This window comes from Borostomias antarcticus (genome assembly GCF_949987555.1).
Source record: "Borostomias antarcticus genome assembly, chromosome: 29".
Classification (NCBI taxonomy): Eukaryota; Metazoa; Chordata; class Actinopteri; order Stomiiformes; family Stomiidae; genus Borostomias; species Borostomias antarcticus.
This window is the reverse complement of record NC_140262.1, coordinates 6196837-6209336: the sequence shown is the minus strand read 5'-3', so window position 1 is coordinate 6209336 and position 12500 is coordinate 6196837. Positions and strand designations below refer to the sequence as shown.

Here is a 12500-nt window from a genome sequence, read left to right as displayed (position 1 = left end):
TCAAACAATTGGTCTTTAATCAAAGAAAAACTCAATAATACAAAGACAGAGGCCATAACAACCAGATGGTTTGATAAAAGCATGTAGATCAGGATTATCTAGAGAACTTCAGAATGGCTGAGTGAACTTGAAACTCAGTTAATATGGGGGTCGAAGTCACACAGTGGAGTCGAGGGCCTGTTGGGGGTCTGATGATGTCATCAACAGGAAAAGGCGCTTGGACAGTTCCGGGCCAATCCGGCGTGTCGTGGACGTCACACCCTCGCCTCGGCGAATCAGAAGGTCCGAAAGCAGGGAGATTTTCTCTCGCTCCGACTTGCACAGACGGTATGCCTGTGGACAATGTGACACAGAGGATAGTACGCTTGAATGTAATGTAGTGTAGTGTAGTGTAGTGTAGTGTAGTGTAATGTAATGTAGTGTAGTGTAGTGTAGTGTAGTGTAGTGTAATGTAGTGTAATGTAGTGTAGTGTAGTGTAATGTAATGTAGTGTAGTGTAGTGTAGTGTAGTGTAATGTAGTGTAATGTTATGTAGTGTAGTGTAGTGTAGTGTAGTGTTATGTAGTGTAGTGTAGTGTAGTGTAGTGTAGTGTAGTGTAATGTAATGTAATGTAGTGTAGTGTAGTGTAGTGTAGTGTAGTGTAGTGTAATGTAATGTAGTGTAGTGTAGTGTAGTGTAGTGTAGTGTAGTGTAGTGTAATGTAATGTAATGTAGTGTAGTGTAGTGTAGTGTAATGTAGTGTAATGTAGTGTAGTGTAGTGTAGTGTAATGTAATGTAATGTTATGTAGTGGTGTAGTGTAGTGTAGTGTAGTGTAATGTAGTGTAGTGTAGTGTAGTGTAATGTAGTGTAATGTAGTGTAGTGTAGTGTAATGTAATGTAGTGTAGTGTAATGTAGTGTAGTGTAATGTAGTGTAATGTAGTGTAGTGTAGTGTAGTGTAATGTAGTGTAGTGTAGTGTAGTAGTGTAGTGTAGTGTAGTGTAGTGTAATGTAGTGTAGTGTAGTGTAGTGTAGTGTAGTGTAGTGTAATGTAATGTAATGTAGTGTAGTGTAGTGTAGTGTAGTGTAGTGTAATGTAGTGTAATGTTATGTAGTGTAGTGTAGTGTAGTGTAATGTAGTGTAGTGTAGTGTAGTGTAGTGTAATGTAATGTAGTGTAGTGTAGTGTAGTGTAGTGTAGTGTAGTGTAATGTAGTGTAGTGTAGTGTAGTGTAGTGTAGTGTAATGTAGTGTAGTGTAGTGTAGTGTAATGTAATGTAATGTTATGTAGTGTAGTGTAGTGGTGTAGTGTAGTGTAGTGTAGTGTAGTGTAGTGTAGTGTAATGTAGTGTAGTGTAGTGTAATGTAATGTAGTGTAGTGTAATGTAGTGTAGTGTAATGTAGTGTAATGTAGTGTAGTGTAGTGTAGTGTAGTGTAGTAGTGTAGTGTAGTGTAGTGTAGTGTAGTGTAGTGTAATGTAGTGTAGTGTAGTGTAGTGTAATGTAATGTAATGTAGTGTAGTGTAGTGTAGTGTAATGTAGTGTAATGTTATGTAGTGTAGTGTAGTGTAGTGTAGTGTAGTGTAGTGTAATGTAATGTAGTGTAGTGTAGTGTAGTGTAGTGTAGTGTAATGTAGTGTAGTGTAGTGTAGTGTAGTGTAGTGTAGTGTAGTGTAGTGTAGTGTAGTGTAGCGTAATGTAATGTAATGTAGTGTAATGTAATGTAGTGACGTGTTGACCTGGTTGAGGAGCTGTGGAGAGGGGTAGGCAGCCATGACGGCGGAGGCCATGTCAGGACTGACTCTGTTGAGCTGCTGGATCTGTCTCTTCCACACCTGGAGCAGACCCTTCCCTGCCCTGTCCACCCGCTGACCCCCTGACCACTCACTCTCCAGGCAGAACGAGAAGCCCGTCTGCTCCCTCTCTCGCCTGGGCACAAACCACACACACACACACACGTTAATATAACACACACACACGTTAGTATAAAACACACACACGTTAGTATAAAACACACACACACACACGTTAGTATAAAAAACACACACACACACGTTAGTATAAAACACACACACGTTAGTATAAAACACACAAACCACACACACACACGTTAGTATAACACAAACGTTAGTATAACACACACACACACACGTTAGTATAACACACACACACACACACACACACATTAGTATAAAACACACACACACATTAGTATAACACACACACACACGTTAGTATAAAAAACACACACACACACGTTAGTATAAAACACACACACACGTTAGTATAAAACACACACACACACACATACACACACACGTTAGTATAAAAAACACACACACACGTTAGTATGAAACACACACACACAGAAAACCTAGGACCCCCCCCCCGTCTGGCCACTCACTTGAAAGGGCCCTCGGCCACTGCTTTGGTAGTCATGGAGACGTGTTGGGAGAAGTCCTTCCAGGTGGAGAGGAAGCGCACCTGGACGCCCGTGTTGAGCTGCAGGTGCACCACGGCCTGATGGGATACCGGAGGGCAGAGGGGGAGGGGCTACTGATGCACCAGCGCAGAGGGGGAGGGGCTACTGATGCACCAGCGCAGAGAGGGAGGGGCTACTGATGCACCAGCGCAGAGCCACGCCCTTTGATTCATACGAGTGTGAACAGGTTTGGACTTGTGGTTCGCTGACTTCACCATAGTGATCTCAGAAGTGCTCATTCTTTTCAGTCGTCATTTCCATTCTCATACGACTAATGACATCACTTTGATGACATCATAGCAGCCTACCTCCTCTACTTCAACTCTCGTCACGGCCGGTCGGGCCTCCTCTTCATCCTTCCTCTTCCTCCTCCTCTTCTTCACAGCTCCTCCCCCAGCAACTGGCTCCTCCCCCAGGACCGCCTCGCGGAGCTTCTTCTGGCTCTGGGACTTCTGGGATCTGGAGGCAAAAACAAGCATCTCTCAGCGTTCTGGGATCTGTTCTTGTACCATCAGTCTTGAGGGCGCAGACGCACGCTGGCACCACACTACTGAGTCTCTGTGACTACTCACTCACACACACACTCACACTCTTTGTATTTACTTGCAAAGGATCCTCCCCCCCCTCCCAGCATGCTCTCTGCACGGCCCCCTCACCTGAAGTACGTCTCCAGGTCGATGACCACCAGGCTGGGCGAGCGGCCGGGGTTGCGAGCCAGCAGATCCAGGGTCCAGGAGGTCAGAGAAGGGCTGCAGCCTGAACCTCCACCCCTCTGCTCCTGGGGAGGAGAAGTGAGGGAGGGAGGGAGGGAGACATGGATCAACCATTTAGTTATTTCATTGTTATAGATAATAAAGTGGTAACATTACTTAAAATCTGAACCAAAAACTACTTTGGTACAATATCTTAATGTTTGAACCCCAGCACCAATCTGTCACACTTTGACACTTTTACAATGATGCAATGTAGCCTATAGTAAGCAGGTCTGAACATGGTAATGTAGTCTATAGTAAGCAGGTCTGAACATGGTAATGTAGCCTATAGTACGCAGGTCTGCCCCACCTGGGTGTAACTGTGGATCAGGGTGATGAAGTCATCTACAGGCACCTGCATCACCACATGGGCCTCTGGGACACACACCTCCTCACCTGTCTGGAGGACCAATGAGGAGAGAGCGCAGAAGACAGGAGGGGAGAGAGGACACACTCGCTCACTACTGACAGATTCATATGGATTTATACAATGGGATGAGCAGATAAAGTGTGTGTGTTTTTTGTGGGCGCGTGTGTGTGTTTTTGTGTGCGTGTGTGTGCGTGTGTGTGTGTGTGTGTGTGTGTAGTATCCCCACCTGAGGGCAGGAGGATCTCCTGGTCCAGCTGACGCTGCGAGGGAAGGGCTGTTTCTCTATGGCACAGCTGCAACCCAGAACCTGTAAGGATGTCAGCAGACTGCCCCCACCTTCCAGCTGTAACAGGGCTACACACACACACACACACACACACACACACACACACACACACCCACACACACACACCCACACACACACACACACACACACACACACACACACACACACACACACACACACGGTGGGTGAATCATATAGACCAGGTGTGTTATAAGGTTTTGAATGAACACCTCAACGAGACTAGCCCTACCTGTGTGTGTGTGAGTCACTCACCTGGGTCCACACACACCACCATGTGTTTGATACACTCCTCTGGTCTCAGAGCTTTGGCTGCCTCTGCCAGGGCTCTCCTGTCTGCCTTCTCCCTCCCCTGCTCCTGCCTCCGCGCCTCCTTCTCCCCCTGCTGCTTCTCCCTGGCCTCCCTCCTCCTCAGCGCCTCCTCCCTGGAGGTGTGGATCTCCTCCGGAGTCCTCTTGGAGGGCCTCTTCTTAGCAGGGGAGGTGCCGGTGCTCCCTGCCCAGGAGGAGGGCTTCGGGGGCGGCCACATCTGAGGCAGGTCTGCCTCCTCCTCACACAGAGGGAGCGGAGGTTCCGACTCTGTGAAACCGTTGTTGTGTGTCGAAAACCCCCGACAAGGGTGATCGCGTGGGGAACGATGGCCGTCTTTATTATTAGTGACAGATGAGGATGAAGAGAGAGCCTCTTGTCTCTGTTTGAGTCTCTGTGCCAGTGGGACGTACGGGACATCCTCCTCATCCTCGCTACTAATCATCATGACGTCGGGCATCCCTAACCCCGGATCCGCTAGGACTCTACCAGGGGAGGAGGACACGGGGACTCTACCAGGGGAGGAGGACACGGGGACTCTCACAGGGGAGGAGGACACGGGGATCTCTGGATCAGAGCTGTCCAGAACCACCAGTTTCGGCTTCTCTGTGCGGCTCTGCGCGGTCTGGAGGAACTCAAACCCGGGTAGATGGTCCTGGTCCAGGTCGCTGGAGCTGCCCATCGCTGCAGAGCAAGGGGAGGTTAAATACAGCAGGGTCAAGTTGACTAACTACCCTACTAACACAGTGGGTTCCCTACTAACACAGTGGGTTCCCTACTAACACAGTGACTAACTACCCTACTAACACAGTGACTAACTACCCTACTAACACAGTGACTAACTACCCTACTAACACAGTGACTAACTACCCTACTAACACAGTGACTAACTACCCTACTAACACAGTGACTAACTACCCTACTAACACAGTGACTAACTACCCTACTAACACAGTGACTAACTACCCTACTAACACAGTGACTAACTACCCTACTAACACAGTGACTAACTACCCTACTAACACAGTGACTAACTACCCTACTAACACAGTGACTAACTACCCTACTAACACAGTGACTAACTACCCTACTAACACAGTGGGATCCCTACTAACACAGTGGGTTCCCTACTAACACAGTTGGTTCCCTACTAACACAGTGGGTTGCAGCAACGTTGCACATAAGTTGTACTTAGGTAAGTTGCAACGTTACCATCAGGCGATGTTGTGACAACGTCCATCTAAGGTCGAAAATAACTTGACCCTCCTAAGTCTAATTAGACTTTACTGCAACGTTGCAGAAACATTGGCAACATGGGTCCCTGCAACGTCATTAACAGTCACATTAGATACACAACACTTGGGATAATATACTTACAATTCTTTACTATGTTATCAGTTAATCCGCGTTCGTTCGGGAGCAACAATCATCGCTAAAACTAAACAAATCCTTAAAATAAAACATGAAACCCGTATTATGTTCAGCTGGTTCGTTTCACACCGAACTTTCGCGCGTCCCCGTCAATGAGGACGTGCGCGTGCATACGCGTGCGTACGCGCCCCCGTGGAAACTGACGTATATTATCACGTGATTCAAGATGGCGGCGCTCATGTCCTTGATGTTGAGATCGAGAACAGGTAATATTCATATTATTACAATGCAACTTGTATACGATATGCATGTTATATATGATATTAAATGTTTAATGGCATCATCTAGTGGACCACTTGTATCTATATGGCTAAATGAGCAAGCTGCTACTGTTCTGATCTAATACATGTGCATGTGGAACTGTCTGCTGTCTCTCTGTACCCATACAGTCACAGTTAGTGACGTTAAACAAGAGTTTGCCTCTGTTTTGTGAATATTTGAATTTGAATTTATTTATTGAGGATAGCCCCTTGAGATGTATCATCTCATTTTCGAGGGGGTCCTATAACACAAATACAAACATTAAACAATGAATTACAGAATACATAAAACAACACAAATACACACGCACACTTAGCTCAACAACTCCAACCCACCAATATCAATATTGACGTTGTCGTAGATAGTTCACCTAACGAACCAGCCGGAACCCTCTTTATGCAGGTGTCCTGCTCCCTGGCCAGTGTGCTGTTGTGGAAGCGGTGAGGTTCGCGTCCAAGAAGGCGGGTGGGAGCAGCAAGAACCTGGGAGGGAAAAGCCCTGGACGCAGATACGGCTTCAAGAAGCTGGATGGTAAAACTCCTTTATCTCCCTCCCTTTGTATACACACAACAACACACTCATATTCACATGTTTCTATTGAATACAATGATATACTCAGTCTAGACAGTATTTGATAGACGGATCCTAATCGGTCTGTTTAACTGTTTTCTTCTTCTCCACAATCAGGGAACTTTGTCCATGCTGGCAACATCCTTGCAACACAGAGGCTAATGAGGTGGCACCCAGGAGCGCATGTAAGTTCGTCCACTTTAACTCGGCGACAAGGATTTACCAGGGCCTCTGGACTGAAGGAACACGCTGTCATGTTTGGTGCCAACCTCCCTCTGTTTCTGTCCTATCCCCCTTTAATTGCAGGTGGGCACGGGAACCAACAACACGCTGTACGCCCTGGAGGACGGCATTGTGCGCTTCACCAAGGAGGTGTACGTCCCTCCTCCACGCAGCCCCGAGGCCTTCAAGGTCATCACCAAGCTGCCTAAAGGAGTCGTGCTCTACAAGACATTTATCAACGTGGTGCCCAACAAGCAGGAGGGCAGATTCAAACTAGTGGACATGGTCTAATATTACCGGTCATTCCACACTAGACCCCAGCCTCCCCCAAACTCTCTTTGTTACTGTGGACCATGGTTTGGGGCTGAAAGCGTCGGGTCTTTTTGGACTGGAACAGCTGGACGGCCTGAGGAGGATCAATGGAAGGTTCTGGAGGAACTCGCTGAGGTGTTGCTTGGATGAGTTTTGCTGTAGGAACCTGTGTTTTGTGTTCAGCGTTGTAGGGAACAGTGATGGAGCCGGACGGTCAGTCTGATGTCAAATTGTCAAGCAGCTGACTGACCTGCTATACTGAACCAAAACATGTCAAACAAATACAATGTATATATTTATCATGAGGCAAGTCTGCACAAAGACCTTCTCAATGTTCAATAAAGTGGGTCAAAGGTCCAGTTTGCTGTTCATGATTGGCAATTCATTATTAAAGGATTGTAGACAGTGGGAAATACAGATGTGCTGTATACCAGTGGGTAGACTAGTTTCTATATAATCTGCAGTTCTGTCTCTGACCACAAGGTGTCTCAAGAAGGATCAAATCAGAAGCTGCTCAGTAGTTTGTTCCACATGTACATTAGCAGACACTCTTATTCAGAGTGACTTACAGGAGCAATTAGGCTTTAGTGCCTTGCTCAAGGGCACATCGCCTACTCAGGTATTTGAACCAGTGGTCTTTCAGTTACTAGCCCAACTGCTAGGTGTTCTGCTGCCCCAAAGAGCTTAAACAGTTCAGTTGGATCCAATCCCTTCTTGACCATTTTGAAGGACACTTCCTGGTGTCCCATGCAGGCTAAGAAGCTAAACCTGCATCCGTGTGATGAGAACCATATCACAGCCATAAGACTGGAGCATTTTTTAAGTGGAATGAAGTTATATAGCTCGGGATTTAGGCTAGACACAAACAACATTTTATGGAGCGTACTTTTTGTTGGTACATGTGGAGGAATTAATCTCCAATCATCCATAATCCAGGAGCAGGCAAGCAGAGCCTGGGAAAGGTATCTCAGCGCTAGCAGTGGTATGCAAGGGAGTGTGGATAGTGCCTGGTACTGTCAACACCACCCCAGACTCCATCAGAACACTTATGATGGAGATCATCTCTAGGAAAGAGGGAGGACTTGTGTCCTGTATTAGCACTGAGAGTTTTGGTGAGAGGGGAGGAGTGTGATGTAGAAAGATAACACATCTCTTAAGAATGAGAGGTCAAATTGAGGTCACCGTACTCCCCTCACTGACTCACTAGGTATGGGAATATTTGCGCCATGTGGAATTTGGAATCGGACTACAGTTCATCTCACTTCTGTGCACCACTGTCTTTCTACTCCTTTCTACTCTACAATTACAATCTTATGACCACTGTTTTTTTTTTATATATTTGAAATACAAAAGGATATTTGAAAATAGTTGTTATATAATATCTGTTACTCAATCAAGGTCAAGAAATCAGACCAAACATTTTTTTAACACTTTCCAGTTCAGCTCAATATTTTATGTACTTTTTAGTACTTGCTCTACAATTAGTTTGACCTATTGTACGTCACTGTACGAGGGCACTCTACAGTACATCCATAGGATTAATCATTTGCCGTGCCTAGACAGAGCTACTGGGCTCAGGCCCTGTTCCCTGATGTTACGTATTCATCACATAGTGAAAACACCATTCAGATCTGTGATTAACAGGGCTATTTCTGAATAACCAGGATCATTCCTGCCTGCAACTTTCAGCTTGTTTTGATGTGTGGATATTTTGAGGCAGCGTGATACATTTACTGACCTCATCCCACAAACGTTCCCTATTTTGAAATACTCATTTCATTACTATGAAAGCCAACTCAAGTGAACTATTTACAGCGTTCAGTCAGGAGCTCTCATTACTCAACACCTGGACCTTACAGTCATATTCAGTGGCACCACTTCCAGACTCATCCAGGTAATTGCACAGTTTAAGTGAAACCAAGTCATTGTCATGAGAGGCCGTGGTCATCATGGGCTCCGAGGTTCCTCCTCTCCTATTGGCCAGAACGCCGGCCTGGGGGTCTACAGAGAGAGGGGCGCTCGGCTGGTGCCCTGTGACCCCTGAGTAGCTGTGGTGGGCGGGAGGCCGGGGGAGTGTGTGTCCACCGACCGTAGGTCCTCAGACTGACGGAGGGTCTCCTCGTACGTTGGGGGAGGCTGAGGGACACATGGACAAGTGACAGCATGAGACCACACATATGACTACATGAACTCCATGCTTGGTCCGTAGTCCGTAGCACCCCAGTGACCTCACCACCCCAGTGACCTCACCACCCCTGTGACCTCACCACCCCTGTGACCTCACCACCCCCGTGACCTCACCGCAGCGTCCGCATGGGCGCCGCAGAGGCCGAAGCGGTCAGCGATCATGGAGTGGATCTGCCTCTGACGGTCCTTCTTGCGGACACTCTCATAGGACGGGAGTCGGGGCAGGGCTTGGTCCAGGTGGCTGCTGGGAAGGGCTTGGTCCAGGTGGCTGCTGGGAAGGGCTTGGTCCAGGTGGCTGCTGGGAAGGGCTTGGTCCAGGTGGTAGTTGCTGGGCTTACCGATGATGAACATCCTCCCCGGTAGCTGCTAACACACACAAACACACACAAACACACACAAATACACACAAACACACACAAACACACACAAACACACACAAATACACACAAACACACACAAACACACACAAACACACACAAACACACACAAATACACGCAAATACACACAAATACACACAAACACACACAAATACACACAAACACACACAAATACACACAAACACACACAAACACACACAAACACACACAAATACACACAAACACACACAAACACACACTTTAGTTGTCCTCCTATATTAAAGGCTCTACTCTCTCTCTCACTCACTCTGAATGCTTTGGACGGATTTATTGGTGATGTTAAAGAAATAATTGCTTCTTGTTTTTTCCACCGTTAGTGAGTCTGTTTCCCTGATCTCCTGGCTAGAAAGAACACGCTGTATTTCCTCCACAAACTCAGTTGTCCAGACAACATGCAGATGACCGGTTTTCCTGGTAAAAATGTCCATTGTGTAATATTGTGCGACCCACATACACAACTCTGCCACTAAATCAGCCTGCGTATCATAGTGCAACTCTGTGTGAGGTTAAACATTTACACACGCTGGCTTTTTAACGCACTGCTATGGCTTCTCATTACCGGAATGATTGGATTACATCACAGCAGCTCTCTTGTCTGGGTCTTTACTAAGCCGTTCTTAACAGAGGGGGTAAAGGTGCAAGGTGGAATGGGACAGCATGTACCTGCACCCCCAGGCCTTCTTGAGCCATGGCAGCGCTGTGCTCGTCATAGGGGTACCCCACGAGAGACTGCCTGCTGTTATGGTACTGTGGGGGGGCATCCTGAGAGGGGAGGAGTTAGGATTAGTCAGCATGCTCAGTTATAATGGTACATGGTAAATGGACTGCACTTATACTGTATAGCGCTTTTCCACCTTAGCGGCACTCAAAGCGCTTTACAATGGCCTCTCATTCACCCATTCACACACACATTCACACACCAATGGCGGTAGCTGCCATGCAAGGTGCTAACCTGCTCATTGGGAGCAATTTGGGGTTAGGTGTCTTGCTCAAGGACACTTCGACATGTGGACAGTCGGAGCTGGGATTCAAACCACTGACCCTTCGATCACTGAACGACCCGCTCTACCAACTGAGCTACAGCCGCCCCATACGACTGGTCACAAGCACATCTATGCTAACTTATAATATTGAACATAATGTACAGTTCATTATATTTTATCACCTAAACACTGTGTCACTAGTCGATTGAGTTAATTCACTGTAAAACATGCGATTCATTCTTTGAAACCATCAAACCCAAAGTTCTGACTAGAATAGTGGCGAGACTGAGTTTCATACTGGGTTTACTTTTCCATCACTAATAAAAAATCTCTCATTCTCATTTGGACAATATGCAACAGAAGAGTCCCGCCCCCTGGTTGGGTCCTATGAAATACTGAGATCAGCTGAGCAGAGGACCAGGCCCCTCCCACTGACCAGCATGCTAGACAGGCCCCTCCCACTGACCAGCATGCTAGACAGGCCCCTCCCACTGACCAGCATGCTAGACAGACCAAACACTGAATCATCTACGGGAGCTCATCATGCTTTAGGGAGGCTGGACTGCGAGTGATCATGATGAACACTGGGTCAAAGGTCACAGATCTGGGAGGCTGTTCCTGGACTGGAGGAGAGGAAGACGGATAAGGACAACATGGATAAGGTGTTCCACATGTCCCAGCTTCACCAAGACAGACACAGACGCAAACCAACACCAGGGAACCATCCTCTCATTAACACATTCACATTCTTCATGTAGATAGTCTTGTTGTACAAACAGAGACAGTGTTTGTTATTCACACTTGGGTAAGACGTCAGCTACTGGTGAAAAATGTGGTTGAAACCATGAGTCACAATGTAATCATCTCCTCTATAACTTAAGTCCATTCGTTATTACGTCCTGTACTCTCTGTGCTGTATGGCATCCACACCTTTATTGCTTTCCTCGTGTGTGTTCAAAAGATCTGAAGCAAGCAAACTCAATATTAATTTTTTGTTAGGCTAATAATGTTATAGTTGCCCTGCGAATCCTGATCAGATAACACGCCTGCATTAAAACATGACAGCTCTCATACAGCAGCGTGTTAGGACACTCAATAGGGCTGCATACTGTAGCCTATGTTCATTAAACACAATAACCCTTATAAACATGACATAAACGCGTTAGTAATGATGTCTTACTGTGTAGTGTTGGGAGCTCTGGTCAACTCTGCAGCACAAAGGCTCCTCCCGGTAGAGGATGGCCAGCAGCAGGAGAATGACCACCAGGAAGACCAGGCAAGACACTGAGACAGGATAAAAACAGTGTGTGTGGACCGAGAGACTAACAGATATAGACTATAAAACAGCATGGTTCATTTATGAGTGATAATTCAGAGGTTAAGGTTATGGGCTATCTACTCACCCGAAGCAACGATGACAGTGAGCTGATCCGCGGTCAGACTGGGAGGGACTGTTGTGGTCGCGGATGACATCCTTACAACTCGTCTGACCAGGTAGAAATCTGTCTAAATTAGGACCAGTCAGAAAGAAAAAGACTGGTTTCTATTTTTAGTCTTATTCTAGTCTATCCAGCCGAGTTTCCTCGAGGTCCTGCAGCGCGTTAGACGGAGAGCCTGGCTGCTCTGCTGCTCCAGAGAAACATTAGCTCGCAAACTGATGCTCGACAAATATTAACCCAGATGCCCCCCAGGGAACCTGAACCTGGATGTACCCGCCCAGGGAACCTAAACCGGGATGAACCCGCCCTGGGAACCTAAACCGGGATGAACCCGCCCTGCGATCCAGCTGCCGACTCCTGGAGGGATGCGTGTGAACAACTTTGGGGGAGAATCTTGCAGGAGCGCTCCTCTAGCGGAGACGAGCATGCTGGAGTAACAAAACAAAGAGGCTATTTATAGTCTTATGACATATCATATAGC

General features: G+C 46.8%; 3 protein-coding genes across 5 annotated transcripts; 1 reads left to right on the top strand and 2 right to left on the bottom strand.

Moving 5' to 3' along the window:
- Window positions 1–156: 156 nt before the first annotated feature.
- eme1 (essential meiotic structure-specific endonuclease 1) lies at window positions 157–4662 on the bottom strand (the record flags this gene model as incomplete). Its single annotated transcript, XM_084459773.1, has 8 exons — window positions 4144–4662; window positions 3811–3938; window positions 3525–3614; window positions 3119–3240; window positions 2771–2921; window positions 2385–2500; window positions 1720–1909; window positions 157–333 (listed from the first exon to the last, which is right to left on the bottom strand). The coding sequence occupies exons 1-8, from the start codon at window positions 4655–4657 to the stop codon at window positions 157–159; spliced, it is 1488 nt and encodes a 495-aa protein (XP_084315899.1). The 5' UTR covers window positions 4658–4662.
- A 1132-nt stretch (window positions 4663–5794) lies between these two features.
- Window positions 5795–6984, top strand: mrpl27 (mitochondrial ribosomal protein L27; the record flags this gene model as incomplete). Its single annotated transcript, XM_084459912.1, has 4 exons — window positions 5795–5834; window positions 6292–6420; window positions 6577–6644; window positions 6766–6984. 4 exons carry the CDS (start codon window positions 5795–5797, stop codon window positions 6970–6972), a joined length of 444 nt encoding a protein of 147 aa, XP_084316038.1. The 3' UTR covers window positions 6973–6984.
- Window positions 6985–6996: 12 nt separating this feature from the next.
- Window positions 6997–12341, bottom strand: LOC311326811 (uncharacterized protein). 3 transcript variants are annotated; one of them, XM_084459783.1, is made up of 5 exons: window positions 11984–12340; window positions 11761–11864; window positions 10261–10359; window positions 9295–9543; window positions 6997–9129 (listed from the first exon to the last, which is right to left on the bottom strand). In XM_084459783.1, exons 1-5 carry the CDS (start codon window positions 12051–12053, stop codon window positions 8995–8997), a joined length of 657 nt encoding a protein of 218 aa, XP_084315909.1. In that variant the 5' UTR covers window positions 12054–12340; the 3' UTR covers window positions 6997–8994. The 3 variants fall into 3 exon arrangements, with proteins under 3 accessions (XP_084315909.1, XP_084315908.1, XP_084315910.1); XM_084459782.1 differs by having other exon boundaries at window positions 7002–9129; window positions 9295–9546; window positions 11984–12332; XM_084459784.1 differs by having other exon boundaries at window positions 9122–9255; window positions 9290–9546; window positions 11984–12341.
- Between the last annotated feature and the right edge of the window lie 159 nt (window positions 12342–12500).